At 34.5% G+C, this 23,425-nt stretch overlaps 2 protein-coding genes across 5 annotated transcripts in view; one reads left to right on the top strand and one right to left on the bottom strand.

Moving 5' to 3' along the window:
* The first annotated feature begins 544 nt into the window (after positions 1–544).
* Positions 545–23,425, top strand: part of PHYHIPL (phytanoyl-CoA 2-hydroxylase interacting protein like) — a 49,271-nt gene continuing 26,390 nt past the window's right edge. The window contains exons 1-2 of one of the 4 annotated variants that reach the window (XM_031682490.2): positions 6,028–6,114; positions 10,244–10,320. In XM_031682490.2, the coding sequence (XP_031538350.1) occupies positions 10,311–10,320 (10 nt within the window). In that variant the 5' untranslated portion in view covers positions 6,028–6,114; positions 10,244–10,310. Of the gene's footprint in view, positions 871–6,011; positions 6,115–10,243; positions 10,321–14,710; positions 14,766–23,425 lie in introns of those variants that run through there. The other 3 variants (XM_006209090.4, XM_072971489.1, XM_072971488.1) reach the window with 3 other exon arrangements.
* The window catches only part of FAM13C (family with sequence similarity 13 member C), a 344,617-nt gene continuing 338,306 nt past the window's right edge, over positions 17,115–23,425 (bottom strand). Inside the window, exon 15 of the mRNA XM_072971476.1 lies at positions 17,115–17,167. The gene's annotated coding sequence lies outside the window, so the exon portion shown is untranslated. The remainder of the gene's footprint in view (positions 17,168–23,425) is intronic.

Here is a 23,425-nt window from a genome sequence, read left to right as displayed (position 1 = left end):
TCACACAGACACAGCTGTTTCCTAGGAATGGCTGGCTGAGCAAGCGGGGTTTGGGCGGCCAGTAACCCGGGACCTTGAGGGGGAGAAGGTAGCCTGCTCGCTTCAAAACCCGATGTGAAAGGGTCTGGACCCCCATTTTTCTAATCCTTGATAAACAAACAAGCCGCTCACTCTCACCTCCCCGAGCAGACGCCGTAGTGCCCACCTGGTTTTCCACTGACACTGTAAGGAGGGAAAGACGCCAAATCGCCCTCACCAGGAGAGAGTGAGAGACGAGCACGCGCCGCCCGCCGTTCCCGCGCGCTCCGCGGTCCGACGCCTCACGCGCAGGGTGGCGGGTGCAGAGAGCCACGAGGGCAGCCGGGGGCGCGTGCGCGAAGAGGGACTGGTGAGGGCGGGGGGGAGAGAGCGCCGCGCGCCAGCAGGTGGGCTCGCCCTCTCGCGCGCGTGCGCGCGGCGCGCCTTCTCCCTCACGTTCCCCGTGCGCCGCGTCCCCTCCCCGCCGGGAGCGCGCCGCCTCCTGCCCTCGCGCCGGCTCTGTCTCGGTCTCTCAGAGCTGCACGCTCTGCGGAGCTCCTGTCAGTGCCGTCGCCTCGGCAGCGGCTTTCTAGCCCGGCGGCTCAGCCTCGGCCCTTCAGCGCCGCGTCTCAGGCTGCCTTCCCTCCCTCCACCACTCCCCTTCCCTTTCCCGCTCTTCTCTCCCACACGGTCCACCGAGAGAGCCTGGACACGAAGATAGCGGGCTTGAGAAAGGGGCTGGGAAAATGGAGGTGCCGCGCCTGGAGCATACCCTCAACAGCCCCACCAGCCCGTGTGAGGAGGTGATCAAAAACCTCAGCCTGGAGGCCATTCAGCTGTGCGACCGGGACGGTAAGAGCGGGACCTTGAGGGGGACCGAACCCGCGCTCGGGCGTCGCGGCTGCCGGGGCTCCGCCGACCCTGCCCGCCCGGGCGGCGGGGTCTTTTGTTGTTCTCCCGACCCCCGTGCAAATGAATGCTGGTGGGGGCTTCTTTTCGCCTACCTACCCTCCCCTCAGACTCCAGAAACAAAAGGACCCCGGGGCTCGCGCGTTGGCGCGGAAAGTCGCCGTCGTCCTCGGCCGTGGCGCTTCTCGCCGTCCTCGCCTGCCTGGCCCGGGTCGAGGGGCCGCCCCCGCTAGGGCGCAGTTGCAGCCGACGGTTCCTGCCCGGGATGAGGCGTTTCCGATCTTTGCCGCAGTCCCGCTTTCCTGGGTCTCCTGGCTCCTGGCACCGAAGGGGAGATACCCTCAGGATGTTTCTAGCATCCCCTCCTCCCCGTACATATTGGTTAGCGGTCTCTGCCCAGAAACTTAACAGTTTCTTTTTTGAACCTCCCATCTTCAGACCTCCTACGTTTAGAAGCCTTTTTATCCTCTCAAAACGGGATTGGGGTGACAGCTTCGTTTCAGTGAAAGGGCAGAAAGAGTACGTTTCAGCACCAAGGACAGCCACAAGCTTCATGGTTTGGGGCTGCGATTCAGATACTAGAAAATCTGTAAAGGAAGTGGCCTAATATATCTGCTGTGATTCAGAATACGTGGCGAGTACTCACCATTGTGTCTTGATATTATATCACTTATTCTGTTGTTAAAGTTGGTAGTCTTCTAAAGAAGGAAATTGATTAAGCATAGGTCTGAGTGTTAAAGAGATAAACTAGTACTGTATGCAGTATGGTTAGTTATAGGGCTTCTGTTCTAGTTGGAGTAGTTGGAGAGTTGGTGCTGTTTCAGTAGTGTGGAATAAAACTTCATTTGTAAAGAAGTCATCTGGTTAGTATTAATTGGCCAAATAATTGTAAAATTGTACATCTGACAAAGAGAAAACCATTTACATGTTGTTAAGATGATCCCAAACAGTTTTGGCTATAAATGAAATTAATGTTTAACTGTGTATAGAGATTATGATTTTAAAATGCTTTTTAGCCAAGGTTATGTAGGTATACTAATAACCTCACAATTGAGGTCGTAAAATTGATCAGTATGTAATCCAAGAGGAGGGCTGAGGTCTTGTTTCCAGAGTCATTTAAATGGTGGTAACTTAGGCGTTGCTATACAGTACAGTTTAGGTCAACTGAACACCGAGTTTCCATTTATTTATAAATTTAGGATAATTGCTCTTTGAGTAATTACTCTTTGAAGCCAACGCCACTTTAAATAATTCTGAAACAGAAAACAAATAATTCTGAACCAGGTGTAGTATGAATAATATTCTTGTAACAGCTACCTATATTTCTCTTATTCTTAGACTAGTTTGGTCACCATAGTAATAGGTGCACATATTTATGGCATCTAAAAAAACTCCTTGTTTTGGTATTCCATATATAAGCCTGCACTGTTAGACCATGCAGATTATTTTTAATATACCACGTAGGAAGTCCTATGGGTTTTAGTTTATGCTTTTGTGAAATGACGTTTTCTAATTTTACCATTGTAAATATTTTGATTTTTCTAGATTGGTTGGACAGAAAACCAAGAGTCTAATAATAGTAGATTTTATTTTCATTTACTTCAATGATTTATCAAAAGCCCATTACTATAGTTATTGGAAACAGGCAATCAATGGTTGCTCCTCAGAAGCCAGTGATCAATATTTAAAATTTCATTTACCACGTTGCAAAGATTCTAAAAAAAATAAAGTTTTAAAAATTATATTTAGAGTTAATAGTGTAGAGTACAAAAATTAATGTGCTGCATTTACCATTGTCTCTTCTCCGAGTAGTAGTTATTTTATTTTGGCAATATTTTTTAGTTGTTTCAGTTCACATTATTAATCCTGCAAAATGAGCAAATTATATAATGTTTCATTTTGGGGGGTACTGGTAGTAGGCAGTATCTATAAAAATTACTGCTTATTTGCGGATTTCTAATTGATTCAACATAGATTAATTAAATAGTGTTTCATTTTATAAAATAGCTTATACCAACAAATACAAAGAGCTAACTCTTTTATTGAAGGATGTGGAATTTGAACATATCTTGTGTAAAGATGTTGTTAAATGCCTAACTTTTCTTTTTGTGACTCTATATGTCAAATCCAAAAATGTTAATTTGGCCTCATAGGGATAATTTAGAGATGATACAATTATTTTTACAGAACAACTTTTAAATGTTCCTTTAAGTTTTTCAACTAGATTTTATTTATCATAATTTTATATTGAGAAATGTTCAGGTAGATGCTATTTCCTTCCTTCACTCCCTTTTGGTGTCTCTCAGGTCTCATTATTTTACCTCTATAAATATAGAACATAGAAAAATTAGTATGTGACAGATCTATCATGTGCTTAAGTACATATTAAGTGCTATATTTTCATAATTTGATAATTATAGAAATAGATTTGTTTGCTCTTTACTTTTCTTTATTTTACTCTATTCTGATGATGGGAAAAAATTAGAACAACATTAAATCCTTGGAAGTGAAATAAAATAGATTAAGAAAAAGTGTCATATGATTATTTAATAAAAATTTTTTTACCCTCTCCACTTATAGACATTTTAAATTTTATAATATTTTGCATATCAATTAAGAGCTGTAGCTGTTGGTAAACATAACTGCATGTCTTATGTTTTCCTGGCTCTCCTCTTTTATGTTTGTTTTTTTTCTGTCTAGTTTCTAATAAATTAATCTGTTTACATTATTAGCAACAATTTACAATGCTTCTTTTTCTCACAGTTCCTCAAAATATTTAATAATCTCTGAAGAATATGGAATAGAGTCCAAGTGGTCATATAATTGGATTTTTTAATTAAGCAAGAGGGTTCTTATACACATACATTATTTCATGTGTGCTTTTATCCTAAGCATGTGCATTTTGGTTGTGAGTATGTGGCCCTTCCTAGATGTTACCAGTAGTTCAAAATGAGGATTCTGGATAGACTTCTGTTGGGGAGCCTCTGAAGATGTACTGTAGATCTAGTAGTTTCTATAATCTCTGTTGTAAGTGAAGGAGTGTTTCTGATTTTCCATCTCTGCTGTGCTGAAGCATCCTCAAGTTGCATATATTATGTACTTTAATTGTGGCTTTTCAAAAAAAATCAAAGAAAAAAACATTAATATCTCATCTGGAAGCATCAGTAATATGGGAACTCATTTCCAGTTTTATTTCTTCATATAGATACTTCAGACCCTCACTGACTTATGATATGACAAAACAGCTCTGACCCCACACATAGAATTCTATATTAGTTCTCTTCATCTTTTTTATCATGCATATACATATTGAAGCTTTCTTTCCTTGCTGAGAAGAAAAGATGAATCTTTATGTTGCTTTATATACAGCCAAGCCCCTGTACTCTTGTTATAATCGTAAGGAAGAAAATACAAAATTAATTTGTTGTGCAGCACTTAAATTCACCCCCAAGGCATTCTAGATTTAACAAGTATTATTTCCATGATTAGAGCATTATGACTGCCTAGATATGGTTTGTGGAGTTTATGATGCTAGTTAGCAAGGGAACACATTTTAAAGAAATTGCACAGACAGAAGCTGGCCCATTTCCCTGTCTTTGTCTCTAATAGTAGTTTTGTGGAGGAAAAGGAAAAAAGTTTTTTCTTTTACATATTTTAAAAGATAAATTTCTTTGAATTTGAACTCTATCATATTTATTTAAATTATAAATCGGTTCTTTTTTATCCTTATTGACATGTGACTTAAATTTTAATTTTGGAAATAAAGTAATACAGAAGTGCTTAGTAGCACGATGGAGTTAAATAATTCCTTTTTAATATTTTATTTACTTGGGGGGTTATTTGTTTTTTGGGTTTTTTGCAGGGAAGAAGTAATTGGGTTTATTTATTTTTTTAGTTATTTTAATGGAGGTACCGGGGATTGAACCCAGGGCCTTGTGCATGCTAAGCAAGCACTCTACCACCGAGCTATACCCTCCCTCCCCTCTGTATTAGATAATTCTTAATGACATTTTCTAAAGCAGAAACCTAGGAAGAATTCTCTTAACTATTACCTTTAATAGTACAAGAATGCAGGGTAGGCACTACTCAATCTCACTGACATGCACACAGCACGGTGGTAATACGTACATTTTAGAGTCAGCCTCTGACACAATATTGATAGCTATGTTACCCTAGGCAAATTATTTAACCTTTTTTTAGCCTCAAGTTTTCTCATGTAAAATGAGTATAATTCAGTTTTGTAGGGTTGTTGAAACAATTAAATGAAGTATTACTTATGTAACATTTCTCACAATTCTTGACACAAATAGAGAATAATAATTATTACTGTAAATGGAATATTATTCTCCACATGCCTTCTTGAGTTGAACTGCTGCTTTTTAACTCATCATTTTTGGCCAGTGTTTAGATCTTTGGGTTGTTTTTTTGTGTGTGTGTCAGTTATATTTGGTTTACGTAGCAAATCCTTCTTATGTCACTTCATGAGTAGTCAGTGGAAACTATAAATTCTGAATTTTAAAAGAATAGTAAAATCACAGTTACAGTACTTTATCCTTTGCTGATATTTCTCTATCCCATCAGTAATATCCTCAGTATTAATCCTCAAAGCTATTTTCAGCTTCTACTTCAAATCTGCTGTTTGCAGTTGCTTTGATGACCTTGATACCTACTTTGGGTAGGTATTTGCATCAGAGCCCTTCTCTGTTCTTTATTTAACAATTTTTTTTTAGGATTTTTTTTTAAATATACATCTGTACTGGCACATGTGACCTCTGGATTCGTTTCTTTAGATATGACTATAGAAATGCTGTCCATTTTTATTAGTATGAAACAACCCAAAAACAAAATAAAAACTAAAAGAAACAAACAAAAAGCTTGAAAAACATCAGTTTACATTAAACAAATTTATATTCTTGGTAGGGTTTCTAATTCATTTCCAGAGAAGACCAGGAAGTTATTAGAATAAAAGTCACATCAAAGGATGTGTGACCAGACTCCCTCCAGTGGTAGAATGACTGATATGTCATAAGTAGTAACACTGGCAACTTGCTTTGTTGCCTAGGTAAGTAAGCCAGTTAGAAATTCACTCCATAGAACACTATCTAGACAACTTCCAAGTCACTTTTTTTCATCGCTGCTGCTGTTTCCTTGTCTTTAGGTCTGAGTTTGATTTTTCCTTTAAATTAGGTGAGTAGTTTCATGATAACTTTTATATTTCATCCTGGTTTTTAGGAATAATGGCAGCTGTATCAGTTACTGCAGTAAGCATAATTCTTCTACTTTTTGGTTTTCCTTCTCTGCCCTTAGTAGATGTATAATTTAAGTTTTCTTTATAGCATTTACCTCTTTCTTGGGTTTGTTTTCCTTTTCTTTTCAATTTCCCTGTAAGAATCTTTTTATTGTTTGTGAATTATTTAAAGTCTGTCTACCATTCTAAAGCATTTGCCTCATTTTAACTGTTTAAAATATTTTATTATTACTAGACAGTAGTTAAACTGTCTTATTAACATGTCTGTATTTTATACAAATACGTTTGAGAAGTAAAATTAGAATTTGGGAAGACTTGTACAGAAATAGAAGAGTTGAAGAGTCTCAACAGGAAAAACAGGCAGCCTCGGGCGTGTTCTCTACATGGGAGGACAGTAAGCAGGAACAGTACTAAAGAAACCCAAAAAATCATTACCGAGCATTTGTGATTGAATTTTCAAACAAAATGGAAAGTGACCAGGACTACTTTAGGATTTAAAGTCTGGGAAATCAGAAGACTCATTGACAAGAAAGAAAAAAAGGAGAAAGGAAATAGTATTTAGACATCATGATGACAGTATTTTACATCTCAAATTTGAGGTCTCATTGGACGCCTAAATAAGTCCCAAGCCCTTTTCCAGAGGCACTTCCCTCTCAGAGAAATCATATTCCCAGAACAGTGTTATATACTGCCTTCTTACTGCTTCAGTGGGGATCCCCACAAGAGAACACATTTACATTCTTTTTAGACTCTCCTTTTTCTTGATCCCCACTGTTTAGGGCTATTCATCATCCAATGATAATATTATCAGAATCATTACTAGATAAAAACTAAACCACTTGATACCTTATAAAGCATTATGAAACAGAGATTTTTGAGTCATCTGCATAAAGGTAGTTTTAGAGTCTTAGGAGAATTTTCACAGGCATTTAGTAGAAAATGAAAAGAATTTGGAACATTAAGACTTTTGAAATCTAACATAAGAGACTTCCTTGGAAACTTGAACATTTAGCAACTCCACTTGTGTTCTAGGGGGAAAAGTTCCAGAATGAAGAAGAGAATTGTTCATAGAACTATATATTCCACTAGGGAGACTACAACCTAGGTGAAAAGGAAATATTAAAATTTGACTTCAGTTTGGGAGTGACCTCTAATGAGCTTTGTGTTTTACCCTTTGAACATGAGGAATGATCACATGCTGGGGAGGCTAATTTTAAACACCAAAGATGAAATAAATCTACAATACGGGTTTTTAAAAAATGTAAACAAGTGCTCTGCATTTTGAAATCGCTCACTAGATGCAAGCTGAACAAAAAGCATCATACTCTGAATTGTGGTTAGTTTTGTTTGTGATATTATGATTATTTGGGCTAAGTTTGTGGTTTGTTTTAAAGGGGTTGTGGGATTTTTGCATATATACTGTTAGTTGCAGTGGTTGTGGCAACCAGTATAGATAAATCTTTTTGTTCTCTATATAGCCTGTGGAAGTGTTGCTATCTAATAATAGTATGAAAGGCTTATAACTTCCCTAGACATATGCTATGCCATTAAAGACAAGGCACAACATTTTTTTCATATGCTTTCTTTGAGTTTTTTGAGAAATAGTAAGAATTTTTTCCCAAAGTTAAATCAGTGTAAGCCCTTTTGGAGGAGAGTGATAAAACTGATTCATACATCAGTTCATTTTTTTCATTGTTTAGTGAGAAAATAATGTGTCTTGTAATATTCTGTGATACTTGTTGATAACATTTTTAAAACAGTCATATTTGTGCTGATCTCTGTTAAAATTTCAGAATAGCTTAATTTGATTTATTTGAATGATGAATCTTAACTCTAAGGATCAATTTCATTACTGATAGTTTATCTGCATTTATAAGCTTGGTAATTTGTTGACTGTATTGTCAAATCCAGTTTTTTCAGCTTGTTACAAAGTTATATAATCAAATAAGTTTGCCTAATATTTATGTTTGAAAGATATTTGTCAAAGGACTTTTTAATTAATAAAGTGTTTCATATTTCTTTTGAAATATTTATACTGTGCTTCAGGATACCCACCTAAGTTTGGTGTGAAAAAATTAACTTTGAAATTTTCTATCTGTACCATTACAGTTAGCTCAAAAAATAGGAGAAAAATCCATCAATTTAAATGATTGTCTATATGTAATTAGGCAAAACTATATTGAAATATCTTAATACCCAGTCCTGATTACTGAACAATTCCTACTCAATGAAAGCTGACAATAGCTTTTACAGGATTTAAAAAAATTTTTATCTACTTCCCTCAATATAGTTATCTCAATAATTCTGACAGTTTAGTTGATGGTGTGTTGATGGTAATGGAGACATTAAAATTTTCTTGTCCATTGTGTGTTGTTTTTAGCATCCTTGAATTTACCTATTTGGGAAGTTTTAACAAAAGTAAATGGAGAGACGTGCCACATTCGTATTCTCATGCAGTTAAATTGGAAAGATACTGCATAATCTCAACATTTGAATTAAGCATAGGTGATGAATAATTTTGTATTCTCTGCATTTTTAGTCATGTACCAATATTTCTTTCAGTTTTTTGATAACAATTTACCAATTTAACATATTTGTTGCACTGTCATGCAGGATTTACTTAGATTTTTTTCCAGTTGTGTATGCTGTTGTTTATAGGTGATGACTTTGTTCCGAGCACATTTTAACTGCTAGATTTACAATAACTTTAGGCATACTTCTTTTTTCAAAATTACAGAACTTCCAAAAACCATATCATTACAGGTTCCCCCCAACTCCATATCCAAAGGAAGAGCGTATCTCTGAAAGCTTTCCTAAGCCAAAGTGATGTAAAGTGAAGAAGCAATTACCTTAGGACACATCTTGCTAATGGATGCACAAAATAAATCCATATAAAGCACAGGGGCTCACAGACAGTTCAGAGTTCTGGCGGCTTGATGCTGAATGCTGACTGTAGTTCCCAGGGAGGAAGTTGGCTGTGCTGCTCTCCCTGCTCAGGGTACATACTGCCTCAGTAATGGCTCCCTGCAAAACGGATGCTGAAGACTATATTAGCTTTTCACCTTTTTTTGGTAGAAGGGAAAATCCTCTTTGGAATTTTTTGGTTAGCAAAAACAGGTACTACTGTAGATATTTTGTAAGAGCCAAGTGGTGTAAAGCAAATTTTCGGAATGCAGAGAATATCTGTATTTGCAAAACCTTGACTATGAAACCCCATGAAAATTTACCGGTTTTTATCACTACAGCGTAAATTCTACCAACAGATGACTACCATTGAAATTTAACATTGTATTTTAGCTTTAGTGAGAGCTCCCAAATGTTAGCTGAAAAATCAACTGCTACTAATTAGTAAAGACTTTGAGACACCTGGAGCCAATTCTGTCTTAATGTTACGTCAATTGTTAACATTTGTTAAACATTCCTGCTTTTAACTAAGGATCCAGTTCTAGTTTTATAGGTAATTATTTCATAACCTATGCTGGAAAAAGTGTAACTCTAACCCAAACTCAGAATAACTTCACAAATAAAAAGAAGTTCATAAAATTCAAAATGAACCCTCTATTTAATTTGTTCTGATGAGTTGAAGGGCCAGATGGACCTGAGCCTTGCCTGCAACTAATTGAACGCTGCATGCAAGCACATAATGTTTGCAAAAATTTTACTTGAGTAATACTTGCTGACTTAAAGAAAACAAACATGAAACATGATCAGTGCCATAACTTTTTATACATTGTGCCATTTTGTGCACTGAAGTAACAGGCAAAGTTTTATTTTGATGTTTATGCTAAATCATAATACATCACAATTTAATGTATGCTGTAGTATAGTTTTTAAAATAGTTCAAAGTTATTAAGAAGAAAGTTAAATGATACTGTTTGCTGAACCTCTTAATCAGCTGTGTGTTAAAAAAAAAATGAAATCACTTGTCAGAACCAGTTTAAGCCATTGGTTCTCAAAATTTATCACCTGGAGGGCTTGTTAAAACAGATTGCTTGACCCCACCCACAGTTTCTGATTCGTTAGTTCTGGGGTGGAGCCCAAGAATTAGCATGTCTAACACATTTCCAGGTAATGCTGATGTTGGTGATTCAGAGACCACACTTGGAGAACCGCGCTCCGGGTAGCTTGACCAACGATGTTCTTAGGTAAGGAAGAGATATTACATATCTGGCTTTAATATATCATTTTGAGGAATGAACTGGGATATTGAGCTCAAGCGTCTAACCTCTTACAGGGCAGTTAGAGATAATAGGAATTTTAAGAAAAGGTAGATAAAAATTAGGGGTGGAATTGAACATTTTTGAAGTGAAAATCTGTTAACTTTGTAATTAAACTGAAAGTGTGAGGTATGAAAAAGGAATTGTTGTTAATGGCTAAATTTGCTAGATTGGGAGATTGGGTACATTTTGACACCAGTAAATAAAGTAGAAATTGTTGGCTGGAGAGAATATGAAGGAAAAGCTTTGATAACAGGCTATTGACAAGCTATTAAAGTGTTTTCTGGATAAGTTAGGTTTGAAATGTTTGTGGAATACCTACCTAGATGGAAATGTCCAGAGGTTGTTAGATATATCTATTTGTGTCTCATAGGAAGGGAGTTTGAGGCTTAAGATGAAATTTGGTGGTCCTCTATAAGCTGTTTTTCTGTTGCTCCTGTATCTCCTTTATTAAGTGTTTCTTCCCTCATCTTCTTGTCAGTCTTTTAGACTCATGTCAGATTGTTGAACCGCTTATTAGAGTGAGTAAATTCAAAAGTTGGCGTCTTTTTTGTGGTGTCTAAAAGGAGCATTTGAAAATTAATTACTTTTGATAGAACTAACTGTGGCTTGGGAGTGGTTATTTGGGGCAGTTCACATGGAGGAATAACACTGACCTAAGTTCTATACTCGGTAGATTTCTCTCCCTTATATTGATGGAAAAAGTTAAATGTATGATTTTCTGTGCTTACTGTGAAAATACACTGGACTAATTTTTCCCTCCTTGGCAACATAAAATTGGCAACAGTGCATAAAATAAACTGTTGGAACTCAAATTAGCAGAAAAATAATGACACTGGAGCCTAAAGAAAAACTAAAATCTTCACCAAAGCTATTTCTAAAGCTTTCATACTGAACATGTACTTCCAAGACTTTCTTTTGACTTTAAACATGCTAATTGTAATGTTACTGTGGTATGTATTGGATGCTAGTCTAAATAAGACACAGTTTTTTTTACACTTAATTTTTGTTCCTTGCAGATTTGGGGGTCTAAACTTAGATAAATCTTCCATTTTAATAATAGTTTTTATGTAACTTTTTCAAGCTGCACTAAGTTTGGGTGTTTGAGCCTATTTTTATATATTTTCATACAGTTTAGTATATCCAGTACTAATTTCCCTGAAGCTTGATATGGTTTTTTGTTTATTATTTTTAGTGATTAAAGGGAAGAAAGGAAAGCCTAATGACTAAAAAAACAGTGATTCTGGAATTTGCTGTTTCCACTGTATGTTTTGCTAAAAGCTTTACTCATTCCAATTCTACTAATAAAATTTATATTAATAAAACTTGAGGTTGAAGTAGTGATAAATGTTCCACATGCAATCTAGCCATCTCTACCAGAATTTTTATTCTGCACTATGTATGTAGAAGTGTATCTTCATCTATATAAATATTTCAGGAGCTTCGCAAATATTTCTAAAAGCTTCATATGGATCAACAATCATTGAACTTTTTCTTCACTGCCTTCATAGTAATTTGAAGAATATTTTCCCAGTTTTTTGCCTCTAGTATTAATACATTACAATTTAATTTATTGACATACAAAGACAACTTAATTGTGTATTAATTTAATGAAAAAATTAAATGTACTTTCCTGGATACCTGCATATATCCTGGATACTATTTAGCACAAAGAAAGGTGTATGTGTGTGTGTATTTACTTAATTTCACTGCATTTTAAAATGCAGATGTGCTGTCCTTTAAGAAAATCTGAAATATGAAATCTAAACTTAGGAAACACATTCTTCAGGGAATAATTATTTTCCCACAGTAATGTTCTCTGTCATTTCTCTAGTGTTACTGTTTCCTTCAGAAGAATGTGACAGAAGAGCAAAATGGCAGTAAAATATAATACCAGCTACATTGTCTATGCTTTCTTAAATTATCTTGGGAAATTTTTACAAGAGGACGTAAATAGTGGACATTGGAAATACAAAGATTTAACATTTTTAGCTTCATCTCTATATAAATCATGTCTAAGATAGCAAAATTGTTACTGTGCTGACAGTTAAATTCAGAAACACTCTAGAATGCTGCATTCATATCATTTACTTACGAGTCTGCAAAGCTTTTTGCCCAGCATTTCTATAAACATTTCTTTAATTTCTTCTCTGGGCACACAGAACTCTTGTGAAATGTCAACAACACTGTTTTTAAGTAAAAAATGACTCCTAAGAAAGCTGAGTGTGATGATGTAAGAAAACAGAAAGGAGAAAAAGGATTTTACCCAGAACAGTTTTTGTTAAATTAAAAAGTAGTTCTGCAGAATTTTTGCATTGACTAATGTTATTATACTAACAATATAAGATATCATAATTTATTGTGGTGCCAGAATTTACTTAGTTGCTTCTAAAATGACTTTAATTGTCTTGTATAATCATTAAGCGTTTCTGCAAAAGGCCATATTTATCTGTTATACTCTGCTACGTTTTATGGGGAAATTATAGGCTTTGTTTCTACAGGATAAGGACTTTTCAAAAGTATCGCATAAATGCTATAGGTATATTGTGTATAAACCCCAGATGTCACATAAGATAATCAGTTGGGCCATGGAAGAAGTAATAGAAGTTCTATTAATATTTTTATCTTATCTAATATAAAAAAGTTTGATTAACCTTATCTATATAAATATTTCATATGTCAAACTATCATCTAACCCTATGTGCATGAGATGCCTTTATATGATTGGCGTATGGAACTGAGAAATAAAAATTATTAATGTTTCATAAGACACCTACTTGCTGATGCACTTTTTCCATTCTGATGTACCCATTCTTGTGAGGTTATTTTTTGCAAATGTGACAGCCCTTAAAACCAGGTATCTTAAATAAGTTTAGAGGTTGTCATTTGAATTGCTATATCATAAAATGCTAAATCAAGATTATCAAAATAAGAACACATATTCATATACTTTTTTTAGTAATAAAATATTTTAAATACCATATTTTTATTATATTAAATTTCTATTTTGTCTATAATCTACAATTTTTGTAATGTAATTGACCCTTGAAGAACGCAGGGTTGAACTGCACAGATCTATTTATGTAGTGTTTTCCAATAAATATTTCAGTACTGTACGATTCACAGTTGGTTGAATCCCAAGATGTGAAACCTGAGTTACATACAGAGGACTGACTGTGGGACCTCAGCATCCATGGACTTTGGTATCTGCAGTGGGTCCTGGAACCAATCCCCCTCAGTTATACCAAGGGATGACTGTATATTATACAGTAGTATGTGTATATAATTTACAAAGAAATCTCAGCATTTTTTATATGAGGTGTAAGATCAAAAAAATTGTTTTAATTTATTGGCATATAGTTGATTTACAATTGTATTAGTTTCTTGTGTACAGCAAAGTGATTCAGTTTTATATGTATACATATGGAAAAGAATATGAAAAACTGTGTGTGGTTTTTTCACTATGGTTTATTATTGGATACTGAGTATAGTTCCCAGTGCTATACAGTAAGACCTTGTTATTTATCTATTTTACATATGGTAGTTTGTATCTGCTAATCCCAAACTCCTAATTTATCCCTCCCCAACTCCCTTTCCCCTTTGGTAACTATAAGTTTGTTTTCTGTGTCTTTGAGTCTGTTTCTGTTTTGTAAAGAATTTCATTTGTATCATATTTTAGATTCCATATATAAATGATATTATATTGTATTTGTCTTTCTCTAAAAAAAAAGTTTTAAGAATGAACTTTTTATTCTGTTTTTACACACCTTGCTTTATAGAGCAAGGTGTATTTGTAATAAATCCACTCAACATTCAAAAGTAGTAATTACGATTACATCACATAATTAAATACTTTATGATCAAAACCATTTCTTAAATGTGTTTTATAGAGGTATAATGATATAACATTATAGTAGCTTCAAGTATACAATGTAATGATTTGATATTTGTGTATGTTGCAAAATGATCATAAAATAATTCCAGTTAATGTCCATCACCATACGTAGTTGTAATTCTCATGATAAGAACTTTCAAAGTATTCTCTCTTAGTTACTTTCAAATATGCAATATGGTATTATTAACTATAGCCACCATGCTGTGCATTATATCCCCATGACTTACTCATTGTATAACTAGAAATTTGTACCTTTTGACCCTCTTCACCCATTCCATCCACGCACCCCTACCCCTGCTTCAGGCAACCACCAATCTGTTCTCTATACCCATTTATTCAGGGCTTTTTTGTTGTTGTTTGCTTGCTTTTTGTTTTTGTTTTTTAGATTCCACATACAAGTGAGATACAATATTTGTCATTTTTTGTCTGATTTTACTAAGCATGATACCCTCAAGATCCATCCATATTGTTTCAAATGGTAAGATTTCATTCTTTTCTATGAATGAATAATATTCCATTGTGTGTGTGTACATTTTCTTTATCCTTCATCCATTGATCGACATTTAGGTTGTTTTCATGTCTATTGCATATACTGTTGCAGTGAACATGGTGATGCATATATCTTTTTGAATTACTGTTTCATTTTTCTTCAGATAAATTCCCAGAAGTGGAAATGCTGAATCATAAGGCACTTCTATTTTTAATTTTTGAGGAATCTCCATACTATTTTCTACAGTGGCTGCACAAATTTACATTCCTACCGATAATGTGCAAGGGCTCCCTTTTCTCCACATCCTCAGCAATACTTGTTATTTCTTGTCTCTTTTGATAATAGCTATTCTGACAAGTGTGAGGTGGTATCTCCTTGTGGTTTTGATTTGCATTTCCCTGATGATTAGCAATACTGAATATATTTTAATGTGCTTGTTGGCCATCTGCATTTCTTCTTTGCAAAAATGTCTATTAATTTCATCTGCCCATTTTTTAATTTGAATTGTTTATCGTTCTGCTATTGAATTTTGTGAGTTGTTTATATATTTTATCAGATGCATTATTAGATATGTGATTTTCAGGCATTATCTCCCATTTAGTACGGTACCTTTTTCATTTTGTTGATGGTTTTCTTTATTATGCAGGAGCTTTTTAATTTGATGTAGTCCTGCTTATTTATTTTTGCCTCTATTACCAAATGAAAAAAATTGTTGCCAAGACTGATGTCAAGGAGCTTACTGCCTATGTTATCTTCTACAGTGTTAAGGTTTCAGGTCTCATGTTCAAGTATTTAATCCACCATGGGTTAATTTTTGTGTATGGTGTAAGATAGTAGCCCAGTTTCATTCTTTTGCATGTGGCTGTCCAGTTTGCCAGCTTCATTTATTGAAGAGACTGTCCTCATCTATTGTATATTCTTCACTCCTTTATTGTAAATTGATATTATAGGCATGGGTTTATTTCCGGACTTCCTATTCTATTCCATTATTCTGTGTCTTTTTATGCTCTGTACCATACTGTTCTGATGTCTGTAGCTTTGTAATATATTTTGAAATCAGCGAGCATGTTACCTTCAGCTTTGTTGTTCTTTCTGACGATTGCTTTTGCTACTCAAATTCTTTTGTGGTTTCATATAAATTTTAGGACTTTTTTTTTTCTATTTCTGTAAAAAAAATTCCATTGGAATTTTTCATAGGGAATGCAAGGAACTGCAAGTTGTTTGGGGTAGTAGGAATGCTTTAACAATGTTAATTATTTCAATCTATAAGCATGGACTATCTACTTATTTGTGTTGTCTTAAATTTCTTTCATTAATGTTTTATAGTTTTCAGTGTACAGATCTTTCACCTCCTAGCTTAAATTCATTTCTAGGCATTTTTATTCTTTTTGATGCAATTGTAAAGGGAATTGTTTTCTTAATTCCTCTTTCTGATAGTGTGCTATGAGTGTTTAGAAACACAATAGATTTCTTTTTTTGTTCATTTTAATATATTTTTATTGAAGTATAGTCAGTTTACAATGTGTCAATTTCTGCTGTACAGCACAATGCTTCAGTCATCTAGGAACATACATATCTTCATTTTCATATTGTCTTTCACCATAAGTTACTACAAGATTTTGAATAAAGTTCCCTGTGCTGTAGAGTATAAACTTGTTTATCTATTTTTTATACACTACTTAGTATCTGCAAATCTTGAACTCCCAATTTATCCCTTCTTACCCCCTTCTCCCAACCCCGGTAACCATAGGTTTGTTTTCTGTCTGTGAGTCTGTTTCTGTTTTATAAATAAGTTTGTTTGTCTTTTTTTTTTTTTTTGATTCCACATATGACTGATATTAGATTCCACTTATGACTGATATCATATGGTATTCTTGTTTCTCTTTCTGGCTTACTCACTTAGAAAAACTTTCTCCAGGTCCACCCATGTTGCTGCAGATGGCATTATTTTATTCTTTTTATGGCTGAGTAGTATTCCATTGTATAAATATACCACAACTTCTTAATCCAGTCATCTGTTGATGGACACTTAGGTTGTTTCCAAGTCTGGGCTATTGTAAATAGTGCTCCTGTGAATATTTGAGTGCATGTATTTTTTCAAATTAGAGTTACCTCCAGATATATGCCCAGAAGTAGGATTGCTGGGTCATATGGTAAGTCTATTTTTAGTTTTTTGAGGCATCTCCATACTGTTTTCCACAATACTGCACCAAACTACATTCCCATCAGCAGTGTAGGAGGGTTCCCTTTTCTCCACAGCCTCTCTGGCACTTGTTATTAGTAGGTTTTTGAATGATAGCCATTCTGACTGGTGTGAGGTGACCATACACCACCATCTTGAACTGAATTTTTAATGTGTTTTCTTAACATGATGCTGTATGATGAATTCCCTGGGTTAAAAAACAAACAAAGAAGAAAACTTTAGTTGTTTATATGAAGTCACAGTTTAGGTGCTTATCAAGGAACTGAAACACCACCACAAATTTAGAAACCTCTTACTAGCCACTACTCCCATTTATAGTCCTCTTTTCCAAAAGGTATTCTCATTATCCTCCCCAAATCCTGAAACATTGACCTTTAGGGACATTCTTTATATAAAATCTTAAGATTAATATCCCTTGAATTATTTCTCTTCCTTGGCCTAACCTAATTTTATCTTTTATAACTTTATAACTGAATAACTTTGAGAAACTTCTTGATGATCTATCTCTATTTCTTCCAGCCATATCTTATTCTTGCTCTAAAAATAATCTTTTTTGACAATAGGTTTTCAGTATCTGTCTTCCCTGTTAAGAAACTTTAATTCAGGTGCAATATACTTGCAGACTTCCATGAAGGCTATTGCAGCCTTCCCTCTTTTAGGTCATTTGGTTTTGGCATCTGTCACCTCACTGTTCAACAAGCTTACCTAGCTGGCTAGTCATGTATACTCTTTCCCCCACATATTCTATGTGTTTCTTCCAAAATTTCATCAAGTTAAAGTGAACTGCTTTACCACATACAAGTCATTGTACCACACTGCTAGGGCCAGCATTCCCTACTTCCACTCTTTTCTCACAGTTTACCAATGTTGTCTTCTATTTTTGGCTATGCTACCAGATGTTATTGTCTTTTGCTAAGGACTTTACTGCCTGCTTCTGTAGGATCATACATGTTGGATCCCCCAACAATTCAAGAGCCTACTTTCCTTTAAATTCAATCTTAAGACACAGTTATGCCATGTTTTAATTATCATTTATTCTATTTCCAAAATTATTTTTTGCTCCTCTTGAACATTATTTGTATTCATTACCTTTTATTTTATCTAAGATGTAATGCAGTTGCATTTGTGTGTTTTTGTTGCTAAGTACTCAGGGTTGTGCCTGGAGCTTGACTGGCACTTGTGCCCTCTGTGGGATGAAGCACTGAGGAAGAGTGGGCATAGAAAGAATAATCTTGGATCTGTATGATCCTTGCCTTTTCATTTTGGTAGATGTCAGCTCTTCCTTGGTCAGTGATTTTGAAGAATTTGAATATCATAGAGCCTTTCCCATTCCAGTTTCAGCCTTTGAATAATGAAAGTTGAAATTAAACTGAAAAACTTATTTATGATTTATCAAAATTGTAAATTGAAAATACTGAAGATAAATCTCGGCCTTGATATTTAGTTCTAAATATATTTGAAATCTTATCTGAAGATTAAAGGTTTATCATTTATTCTCTATTTATCTAACAGAGAAATATGTAGTAAGATCTCCTGATTGACTTGTTGAGGCAGAATGGAGATGGTGAGGAGATTAAAGTAACTTGAAGGATGAGTACAGATTAGGAAAGCAGAATTCCTGGAGATGGTGGTAGGGAAACCAATAGAGAGGAATAAGATAGGCAATACTACGCCAGTTTTGAGGAATCACTCCAACAAAGGCTTAATGGCGACTATTGAGAGTGAGAATGGGAGTTAGCAGAGCATAGGCCAGAGATGAAAATATACCAGATTTTGAAGGGCCAACTTAAACAGTTATCCCATATTAAAATCTATCACATGGTTAGCCAAGGAAGGATTTAAAGAATGGGAATAACATTATTTTCACATGAATGAAGGAGAATTTAAACAGTTGTTGTTCAGATAATTAAAACCAAAATAACTTTTGCTAAATGACTTAAGTAATTTAGAGATATATGTATGTGTGTATTTCTCTGTTCTGAATGATACTACTACACTTTCATACCAGTTTGGTGCTTTGAGTGCTTAAGTAATATTAAATTTATAACAAGAATTAAGGAAACAGAATTTTAGAGCTTAGAGAACACCTTAAAAATTATCTAATTCAAACTTCATTTTTCACATATGAAAATCAAGGATTATTAAAGTAACCTTTCTAATGTATAGCTGATAGGAGCAATTCAAAGGCCCATAAAATTATGAATTAAATAGTAGAGTCCAGATTTGTATCAGTTTCATCTAATTCCAATGCTCTTAACCAATATATCATCCCACAAAATAAAATCAGTAATAGGTATACTTCAGAAATGTTTTTCAAACTGTTTTGTTAATACTTTATTATTTTTTTATGTACATATTATAATTTACAAAGTAAAAGTCAAAGTAACAAACTGCAGTACACGTGTCTCAACTTTGGCAGACTGTAGTGATTACTAAAGAGACCACAGATTATGGTAAATTGATCAGTTGGCTACATGTACAAGAATTCCTTTCTAGTGACTTGAAAGGGAGCAAAAGAGACCTAAAAGGTTTTATTGTTACAGAAATCTACATCAAGGTCAAATTCCATGAAAAGTCTTTATATAGCTAAAGAATATATAGGGTGTATAGAATGTTTATAGGGTTTATGCCAATAACCCAGGTTTCTGAAAAACTTTACAAAAAGACCTTCAAGAGGTACAACAGGTCATAAAATATGCTTTCAGTAGGTACAAATACCAACAAGGGCATAACTTTCAAAATATACAAACAGCTCAAATAACTCATAACAAATAACCCAAGCAAGAAATAGACAGAAGACCTAAATAAACGTTTCTCCAAAGAAAACATACATATGGCCAGTAGGCACAAGAAAAGATGCCCAACATCGCTAATTAGTAGAGAAATGCAAATCAAAACTACAATGAGGTTATCACCTCACACCAGTCAGAATGGCCATCATTCAAAAACCTACTAATAACAAATGTCAGAGGGAGTGTCGATAAAAGGGAACCCTCCTACACTGCTGGTGGGAATGTAGTTTGGTGCATCTCTTATATAAAACAGTATGGAGATTCCTCAAAAAACTAAAAATAGACTTACCATATGATCTGGCAATCCCACTCCTGGGCATATATCTGGAGGGAACTCTAATTCAAAAAGATACATGCACCCCAATGTTCATAGAAGCACTATTTACAATAGCCAAGACATGGAAACAACCTAAATGTCCATCGACAGATGACTGAATAAAGAAGTTGTAGTGTATTTATACAATGGAATACTACTCAGCCATAAAAAAGAATAAAATAATGCCATTTGCAGCAACATGGATGGATCCGGAGACCATCATTCTAAGTGAAGTAAGCCAGAAAGAGAAAAAAAATACCATATGATATCACTCATATGTGGAATCTAAAAAAAGAAAAAAGACACAAATGAACCTATTTACAGAACAGAAAAAGACTCACAAACATAGAAAACACACTTATGATTACTGGAGGGGAAAGGTTGGGAAGTGATAAATTGGGAGATCAAGATTTGCAGATGCTAACTACTATATATAAAATAGATGAACAACAAGATTGTACTGTACAGCACAGGGAACTATATTCAGTATCTTATAGTAACCTCTAATGAAAAAGAATATGAAAACAAATATATATATATATGACTAAAACATTAGGCTGTACACCAGAAATTGACACAACATTGTAAATTAACTATACTTCAGTTAAAAAGAGATAAAAAAAAAAGAATAGAGCATAAGTAAATGACCTTACTTAAGAATATCACAAATGAGTCTTTTATTTTGTTCATTAAGTATAACTTTAGCTGCTTTACAGCACAACATCTGAATAAACCAAAATACTTTTTTAAGGCCAACTGATTTTGTTTATTCTGTCATTAAATAAAAGCTGATCCCTTTCTTAAAGTTAAACATATATTTCTGATTTCGTATTTCCCTTTTTCAAAGAAAGGACTTATATTATTTTTCTACAGGTAAAACCAAACTGTGAGTGAAGTGTTTCCCTAAGTAGGTATGTGGGCCCTCATAGACTTATGGGCCCTCATAGACTTATAGAGTCATCTCAACGTAACACTTAAGATTATATGATAGATAAGCTGTATGTATTCCCAATGGTGTAATAATTTTCTAAATGTAGATTTTATCTGCTCATCAAGTTGTATATCATAGATATTAAATTAATGATAAATTATAATTCAGTTTTTGAGTCAATTTGATTTGACTAGAAACTGTATTTGTTGTCTGTCATTTTCAAGGTGTCACCCATACTTTGTATGTGGTTACAAATTATAGCTTTTGGTTAATAATTTGTAGAAGACTATTTATAATGTGTAGTAAGATCCTAAATCTGTTTGGATAAAAGGACTTTAAAAAAGAAAAAAGATAGTCTCATTGTTTTCCTCTGCACTTTCTTCAGTGCTGCCAGAGTGGTTTTTTTGAACAAAAATCTAATCATGTAATTTACTACTCAAAATTATTTAGTGGTTGCTTATGTCTGTATTATTAAATATTAACTCTCTACCATAAAAAAACTATGTGACTTTACCATTGTCTCCTAATCTGGCCTTTTTCCCTGCCATTTCTCCTGTCTTTTTCTAACAATGTCATTCTGCTTGCTTTGCCTTTAACACCTTGTGCTATCTTTTAAAGCTTCAGAATATTTTTAGAAAATTAATATTTAAAAGGTAGCTTTCAATGGTAGGATAACCAACTGTAGGTTTGTTTATCATGTGAAATGGAAAATATAAAAACAATGAGGTGATATGAGCTCATGTTCAGTGATACGTATTAGGTACATATTAGGAGTCAGTTGCTGGGGATGGTAGTGAAAATTCTGGTAATTGTAATTAGGGACATGAGTTCCAGCCACAGAATGTAGAGCAGAGACCCAAAGGCTGCATTTTGGTGAATGCTCACCATTGAATTGTGGAGGGAGAATCAAATTGTGTAAGTTAGGCTTCTTGGCTACAAACAGCCAAAACTACTGTGTTTAAGAAACAAAACACAATATATTAAAAGAAATTCAAGTGACTCTTAATCTGTGTTAAAGCCAGAAAATCTACGTTGGGCAGAAAACAAGATGTAACACAGCTAAGATTCTGCCACAACAATAGGCTACTTTAGGTACTACCACTAGTGCCATTGCCAGTAGCTGCTTTCAGCCATTGTCACTAACTCTTCTACCACTAGAAACGCCTGCTATGAGTCTGGACTCTTAATAAGTGGTTAAGAGATGTTTCTAATGCTTGAGGGAAAAGATGGATTATTCAATAAATGGTGTTGGGGAAACTACATAGCCATTTGGATAAGAAGATAAAATGGATTCCTACTCTACCGTAATTCCATACAGATCAAAGTTGTAAACATTTAGAGAATAAAACCATAAAAGCACAAGAAAAACATGAATATTTAAAAATATGTACTCTAGGAATGCAGAAGATGCTCAGGGGTGACACAAAACTATGAAATCATAAGAAAGATTGATAACTTTTAATACAGGGAAAACATAAAACCAAAAACACTCTTAAAATTTAAAATAAAATAAATAAAATTAAACTTCAGAATTTATCCAGTTAGCAGCATAATTACACAGAGAGGAAGTATTCCGAGTGACTTGAAAACATAACAGTTACAGTGTACCTCCCTCGTGATATATACCCTACAGAAAACAGAGCTGAGGAAAAAAACCTAACAACTGTTTACAGAAATCATATTGTTGGTAGTAACGTTATATTATCTCAGACTGTTAATGTGTGGATTGTGGGATTTAAAAAAATGAGTAAGTAGTATTCTAATTTTATCTTCCTAGTCCCATTGAGAACCAGACATGAGAGGAAGGAAATAGGAATATAATTTGAAGGGGTTAAATTAAAATCCTACAGTACTAAATTTGAAATAGAAGTATTAGTAGAACTCATAATAACTTTCCTCTTTAAAAATAAAACAATTATTTCTTAGGTCTGTCAAATGAGAAAGCCTAAAAATAAAGATCAATCCAATAGGAATGAATATTTTTAGTGCCCAAATTATGCTCTTAAAATGTCATTTTCCATGAAAAACAGCTAAGAAGAAATTGAAGAAATGAATGATTCCAGATCTGGGAAGGCAGATAACAAGGCTGTGTGCGTAGAATATTCTGGAAGGATATAAGGAAAAACTTAATAATGGTTATTGTTGCAGAGGGGAATTGAGAGGCTCGGTAACACTGTAGATAGTACACCTTTTATGGTACACTTCTTTCCTTTCTTTGAATATTATATATTCTTTTCAGAATGATAAAACCATTAGAATTATTTGGAGAGATAAATTCTTGCTCACTGTTATTATCTGCCTGAAAGAACATATTATTTGGGGTTGGGGTTGGCAGGATTTACCCATAGAGTGCAATAGCAAAACACTGTAGTGTCATGTGTGTTTTAAAGTATACATAACTTCTTT

This window comes from Vicugna pacos, chromosome 11, assembly GCF_048564905.1.
Source record: "Vicugna pacos chromosome 11, VicPac4, whole genome shotgun sequence".
In the NCBI taxonomy this organism is placed as follows: domain Eukaryota; kingdom Metazoa; phylum Chordata; class Mammalia; order Artiodactyla; family Camelidae; genus Vicugna; species Vicugna pacos.
Note: the sequence above shows the minus strand (reverse complement) of the source record. Positions and strands in the feature narration are given on the sequence as shown.